At 57.2% G+C, this 6,936-nt stretch overlaps 2 protein-coding genes across 2 annotated transcripts in view; one reads left to right on the top strand and one right to left on the bottom strand.

Moving 5' to 3' along the window:
• CTHT_0070500 (uncharacterized protein) overlaps nt 1–3,040 on the bottom strand; it is a gene marked incomplete at both ends in the record, with an annotated part of 3,753 nt that extends 713 nt beyond the window's left edge. Inside the window, 3 exons of the mRNA XM_006697263.1 lie at nt 25–455; nt 505–955; nt 1,029–3,040. Coding sequence (XP_006697326.1) covers nt 25–455; nt 505–955; nt 1,029–3,040 — 2,894 coding nt within the window. The remainder of the gene's footprint in view (nt 1–24; nt 456–504; nt 956–1,028) is intronic.
• A 1,950-nt stretch (nt 3,041–4,990) lies between these two features.
• CTHT_0070490 (voltage-gated chloride channel-like protein) overlaps nt 4,991–6,936 on the top strand; it is a gene marked incomplete at both ends in the record, with an annotated part of 3,158 nt that continues 1,212 nt past the window's right edge. The window contains one exon of the mRNA XM_006697262.1: nt 4,991–6,799. Coding sequence (XP_006697325.1) covers nt 4,991–6,799 — 1,809 coding nt within the window. The remainder of the gene's footprint in view (nt 6,800–6,936) is intronic.

The raw sequence follows: 6,936 nt of genomic DNA, 5'->3' as shown, positions 1-6,936 counted from the left end.
GAGAGAGAGAGAGAGAGAACTTACCCATGTGTCGCGTGGTAATACGCCAACCTCGCTGCTGACTGCAGAAGACATTGAAAATGCGAAGATTTCCCCTGTCCTCGTGAGTTAAGCTCCTTACTAAAGGCGTGTACACTTTCCAGTGCTGCAGCAAGGTTGCCCTGCTTCTCGGAGGTCGTTGCCTCGCTGCCTTCAGAGGACATATACTCCAGAAGCATCAGACTTTCTGCATACAGCGTGGCGGTCTCGGTATCATGTGAAGATAAGGCATAATCGCGAGTAGCAGAGAAGTGTGATCTGGCCCGGAGCAGCAAGGCAGGAGAGACCGTCAAGATAGTGTCAGAGCTACGGTCGACTGACGAGCATAGTCGAGCAAGTGCTGTATCTTTCTGCCCGGAGGAGAGGTACATCCAGGCCCAGGTATTCCAGAGCAGTTGTGCTCCACGAGTTGAGGGCTAGACCAGTCAGCACCGTCCACGTAAATTATCTGAAGGGAAAACATACCTGTACCAACCTCGTCGCCGAAGCCAACACCTTCTCTGCAACCTCCCCATTCCCATTCACCCACTCAACCATCGCATACGCCGTATACAGCCTCAAATTCCCACTATATTGCCTCAACAACCCCTTCGCAACCCTCCTCGCCCCAGCCGGCTCATTGACCCACTCCAACGCTAGGTAATACTCCGCGAGTCCCTCTACGCCCCCGGCAGTAACCACATGCCTCAACGTCCTCCTCACCCAGCCTGCATCAACCTGGCTATCCCTTTCTCTAAACACAGCCGACCAGGCATCCAAGTACCGGAACCAAGTCTCCCCATCAGAAAACAACACCGCTTGGGACATAGTCATGCCCCCTCCCTGCTGGCGAAACTGTGGCTTCTTCCTCGAGACATCTTCCTCCTCTTCGTTTATCAACCCCGGCCTGTTGTGCTCCAGGTCGTGCCACTGTCCCCTGCCAACAACAAATGAATCATTAAGAAGAACGGAAAACTCCTCGGGGGCTAGCCCGGCGGGAGGTAGCCTACAAAACACAAGAAACGCATCCGTCAGCCTGGGGATGACGCGCGGCAGTCCGGGGGTAGGGGAACCAGATAAGCAGATCGCGCAGGTCGGAGAACATGACGACCCGGAACGGATCGTCGTCTGTGCCCTCGTCGAGGGTGCGGGCTGGGAGACGTGTCTTGCTTGCTGCAGAAAGCTCCAGGGCAGCCCAGTCAAGGATGGGGTCTCCTGTTCGTTTGGGATGCACGGCCTGGGGTGAGGTAGCCGTCGGCTCGGGAAGGGGAAGCTCGTCGTCGCCGCCGGCTTCGAGCCACGCCCGCCAACCTTTGGCGCCGTCTTCCCCGATCCGGGGGACTTCGCTCTCCCAGAAGGAGGCGAATTCGTCTAGGGCAGCGTCACGAGCGGCGTTGATGAGCCCGGCGGGGCGGTTGAAGACGGTTTCGAGAACGGCCTGCCACGCGGCAACTGCCAGCTCGGTATACCCCCCGTCGTGGAGCAGCCGGGTTAAGCGGAGGAAGATGTAGACTGCTTCGTCACACAGGGCATCTACATCTTCCTCCCTGACAGCCCCCTCAACAGAATATAATGAGGCAGCAAGCCTATCTTCAACCTCTCTTAATCTTTTAGCAACCACCTCCCGTCCCTCCTCAACTCCCCAACCCCCCACCCTCCCAATCTCCCAATCAACCCATCCCCTCCAAACCCCAAATCCGCCGTTCTCTTCGACGACCTTTTTCCACTTCTCCCTCGTGACAGTGGGCTCCCACAACTTCCCCCCCTCACGCAACATGCCTAATAGCAATCTCTCCCTCTCTGGCGCATCCCGGGGGCAGTGCTGCAGTGCCTGCTGGTAGAGGTCTAGACGCAGTGAGGCAAGGGCTTTAGACTCGGGGAGAGTGAGAGCGGATTTGGAGGAGAAAGGGGGGAGGTGGGGCTGGAGGGATATGAGGGCTAGGTAGGAAGGGATATCTGAGGGGTTAGACTTAATATGTGAAAGGAGAGAGTGGGAGAGGTTGCGGGCCCGGAGGGTTGTTTCGGGGAGGGGGAGGTCCTGTTCAGCTTCGGAGTCTGAACCTGAGCCTGAGGAGTCGCTGTCGGGAGAAGGCTGCTTGTCTTTAGGCTTAAGCGTATACACAGATCGATACTCTGGCAACAATCCCGGCGACGTCTCCCTCTCCCTATCCTCCCTCCCCTTCCCCTTCCCCTTCCCCTTCCCTTCTCCCTTCCCCTCCCCTATTCCAGAGGGATAAAAATCCGCCCCAAAGTCAACCCGTGCCCCCTCCTCCCCCTCCGGCGGCTTGATACTCCTCGCCCTGATCCTCTTCGCTGCCGACATGAGGGTCTTATCCCTCAGAACGGGCACAGCATCCTCGGAGCCGGGCCGGCGTTCGACGATAGAGAAGGTTGGAGGGAAGGTGTCGTCGTGCCAGATCAGCCAGCCGTCAGAGCCCAGGACGCGGCCGTTGCGTCGGCGGTAGTGGGGCACTTTGGCCGGGTCGTTGTAGCCGTATTGGAGGATTAGGGGGTCTCCTTTTGTGTCTATGGTGTAGAGGTCATTGGGTTCAAACCGCGGGTCACGGGGGTTGTTGTGATCGCGGTCTCTATTGCGGTCCCTTTCCCTATTGTGATGCCGCTCGCGGGACGCATCCCTCTCGCGGGATCTCGCTCTGTCGCGGTGCCTAATCTTCTCTCTCTCCCGGTCCCTATTACGGTCCCTATCCCGAGATCTGTCCCGATCCCTGTCCCGGTCCCTGTTACGGTCCCTTTCACGCTCCCGATCCCGCTCCCTTGACCAGTCTCTTACCCGGTCACGGTCCCTATCGCGATTGCGCGACCGCGAACGATTATCACGCCGCCTTCCGTCGTCCCTATGCCTCTTGGATTCCTCTCTTGATGCCGAAGACCGTCCGCGTTCCTTTTCTGAGCCTGAAACCTTCTCAACCTTACTATCCGACTTGGGCTCAGATTTTGGCTGGAAGGACGCGAACTTGGGGATCTCGCGCTGGCGCTTTGGTTGACCATCAGTTCCCTCCATTATGTATCATCATATTAGCATCTTTTCCGTAAAAGGAACTGATAATGCGCCAGGCCGGGTGTGTGATGGCGATGGTGAGATAGATGGCGATAGATTGGTGAAAAGTGAACGTAACAACGTTTACGATGGTATTGCGTTAACCCTGGTAATGTTATGGAGACCATTCCAAAAATAGCCTAGCATGTTGCACAAGCCCGTAAAATTACATGGCCAAGGCTCAAAGTTACAGCAACTCCTGCGTCGCGCAGCGAAGTACATCGGATAGAGGATTGTCATCCTCAAAAATCCTCCTTATGGTTCAATCTCTCATCCAAACACGAAACCCCGGCCCTTTTCTCCGACTAAAGCAATGTCGTCGACCAACTGCCATCGACGGTTGTCTTCTCAGCCCGCGCTCGCATGAGCCTCCTCCAACTAGGAAGAAGCCGATCTGAGGATCTATACGCGTCTAGCCTGAAAAGGCTAGCCTACTCTTGGCATTGTGGGCCTACAGACATTGATGTGGCACGTGTGGGCGGATCTGACGATGACATCAGAGGAGAGGGGGGGAAGAAGTCAAGAATGGCACCGATGCAGGAGACCGGCAGGCAGGCGGGCGGGCGGCATGCAGCAGCACAATAGGGATGACATCGGGAGACCCCAGCAGACCGTTCGATCCCTCGTTTTTTTTTTTTTTTTTTTTTTTTTCTAACCAGCCGGCCAGCCGGCCAGTTAGCTGCGGCGGACCAACGGTAAAGGTCGAAAAACGAGCTGTTGCCCGGATGACAGTAAGGGAACCCTAAGCAGGCTGTTTGGTTGTTGCAGCTTGCTTTGGCGATAATGGAGTGAACGGAATGGGTGAGTTAACGCTACGCTAGGGGAGTTGCCGATACCCGGCTGAGGGGCTTCGAACCGACTGGAACCCTTTCGATCCTTCGATTCTCACGACAATGGCAATTCATATTTCCTCTCAACCTTCTCAACACCAATTCAAGTTTTTTCAACACACACAGAGGCATCGCATCGCATGACTGCAACCATCTCAGCTCTGTCCGCCTCGGGCTCAGCACAGGGTTGCAGCCCGTCCGACACACAGGCGAGGCACGTGGGGCGTTGAGCAGGCTCCTCGCCTATCAGTGAAGGCAGCCAGTGGAGAGGGAGGATGAGTGGGCCTTGGTTGCAGCAAGCAGTGGATCCGGGCAGGCCAAGCGGTGGATCTCACTCGTTAGAAGACAACAGCGACGCCAGACGCCAAACGCCAAACAGCCAAGCCAAAACACGGGCCACTTCCCCCCGGGGGGGGGGTGGATGCCCTCCATCCATGTCATCCATGTCCTTGATTCCAATCTCTCCTCCAGTCTATCATCTCCATCTCTCCTCCTCCACTCAGAACACCAGGGTCATAAGGGACAATCTCTCGACGCCCAACGCTGCCCGTGCGGGCCTGCTCCTGCTGGGTTAGTGATCTTTGTGCGATTGTGCATTTTCTACTGGTTTTTGTGTTTTTTGCTGCACCCGCGTTGCCCTGCCTCTCTCAATTCCTCTTCCGTCTCGAGTGTCGTTATTCTCGGAAGAAAAACCCCCCTTCCCCTTCCCCTTCCTATCCCCCTGTGGACGTCAACGTTTGGCTGTCCCACTTCCAGCCTCCAAACAACGGTCACTGTCCGCTGTTCACAGCCTCTCCACAAACCCCCGCTCGCTGTTCTCGTGGCGTATGATGCCATGTTTCACCCCCTCACAGGCTCAGTGAAGATACAAGATAAAAGATAGCATAGCAGTTCGGACGAACATCCGACAAAAACCTCCGATCAAGTCTCGCTCATTCCTGTCTTCAGCATCCATCATCCATCCAATCCGACCCAAACCGTTCTCTGCAAGTTCACATCAGCTCTTAGAAGCTCTTATACTCCCCCTCCGGGAAGCACAAAACAACAGAACCCCCTCCCCCCTCCCCCCCTTGTCACCGTCACCATGGCAGGCCGACAAGGGCCTCGCCTCGAGATCCGCGAGGACGACGGTGCTCCGGACGCCAGCAACAATACCTATGGCACCTACCTCTCTCTGCCTAACTCACCAACCAACACTCGCCGCCCGACAATGAGCAGACGTCCATCTACAGGCGATGGACCCGACGAGCGGTCCCCGCTGCTCACGGGCTCGCGCACGTCGCGCATCCGCATCCACAGCGCCCACGGCTCACCCCGCGTGCCCATCCTCTCGCGCAACCAGAGCTACGCCGACAGTGTCAAGAGCACGCGGCACCACAGCCGCGCCAACTCGTGGGGCTCGCGCCTCATGAACGCCTTTTCTGACCGCCAGAACAACGACCGCCCTGACCTCGCCGACTCCCACGGCTCGCTCTTCTTCCCCGACGACCGCGTGTGGTACGACCAGTTTACGTCCACCGACTGGGTGCACGATACCATTGCCGATTCATACCGCCAGAAGGCGCTGCGCAGCCGCAAGGACTTTTGGGGGCGTGTTTACCTCTTGTTCGACGGCGCCCAGGGCTGGATCCTCAGCGCCCTGGTCGGGTTTGTCGTGGCTGTACTTGCATACGTCATCAATGTCTCGGAGGCCACCGTCTTTGACTTCAAGGACGGCTATTGCCGGCGGGGGTGGTTCATTTCCGAGAAGAAGTGCTGTCCCCACGGGCCCTGCACTGACTGGCGCGACTGGGGCGAGGTGCTGCAGGGCTGGCCGTTCGGCGAGCGCTGGACCGAGTACGCGGTTTACATCGCGGCCGTCATCACGCTGGCTTGTCTGTCTTGCTTGCTTACCTTGACTACGAAGACCGTCGTGCCCTCCGCCTATCGGCTGAGCACGCTAGATGAAAACCTCGCCGCCGACCCGGCCACGCCCCCCGACAGCGATGCGGGCACCGAGACCAGCCCCGTGCGGTCCTCGCCTATCGTGCCTAAGGAACACCCGGCCGCGTCGCCCCCCATGATCTACTACTCTGCTGCCGGCAGCGGCGTCGCCGAAGTGCGCGTCATCCTATCCGGCTTCGTCCTGCACGGCTTCCTCGGCCTGAAAACCCTCATCATCAAGTCTATGGGCCTGATCCTCTCCGTCGCGTCCGGCCTCAGCCTCGGCAAGGAAGGCCCCTACGTGCATATCGCCACCTGCGTGGGGAACATCGCGTGCCGTTTGTTCAGCAAGTATGACCGCAACGACGCGAAGCGCCGTGAGGTCCTCAGCGCCGCCGCCGCGGCTGGTGTTGCCGTGGCGTTTGGCGCGCCGTTGGGAGGGGTACTGTTTGGCCTGGAGGAGGTCGCGTACTTCTTCCCGGCCAAGACGCTCTTCCGCACGTTCTTTTGCTGTATTACTGCTGCGCTGACGCTCAAGTTTTTGAATCCGTATGGGACGCATAAGATTGTCATGTTCCAGGTGCGGTATCTAGTGGATTGGGAGTACTTTGAGATACTGAGTTTCATTATCGTGGGCGTGTTGGGTGGTGCCGCGGGAGCGCTGTTCATCAAGGCTTCGCGGCGCTGGGCGAAGACTTTTCGGAAGATTCCGATGATTAAGAAGTACCCTATGTTGGAGGTCATGTTGGTTGCGTTGGTGACGGGTCTGGTGAGCTACTGGAATGTGTTCACCAAGCTGCCGGTGGCGAAGTTGTTGTACAATTTGGCCGCTCCGTGCGATGATCGCGATCAGAATCTGGAGGATTTAGGGCTGTGTCCGACCGAGAAGGGGGATATCCCGCCTGCGCTGGCGAATTTGCTTGCTGCGTTTTTGATTAAGGGGTTATTGACTATTATTACTTTTGGCATTGTAAGTCCTTTTTCTCCCCCCCCCTCTTCCCCTCTTTTTCCCCTTCTTGTTTTTTTTTTTTTNTTTTTGTTTTGTTTTTGTTATATCTGAGACAGACAGAGAGAGAGAGAGAGAGAGAGAGAGAGAGAGAGAGAGAG

Source organism: Thermochaetoides thermophila (genome assembly GCF_000221225.1).
Source record: "Thermochaetoides thermophila DSM 1495 unplaced genomic scaffold scf7180000011822, whole genome shotgun sequence".
Lineage (NCBI taxonomy): Eukaryota > Fungi > Ascomycota > Sordariomycetes > Sordariales > Chaetomiaceae > Thermochaetoides > Thermochaetoides thermophila.
This window is presented reverse-complemented; position numbering and strand designations above follow the sequence as displayed.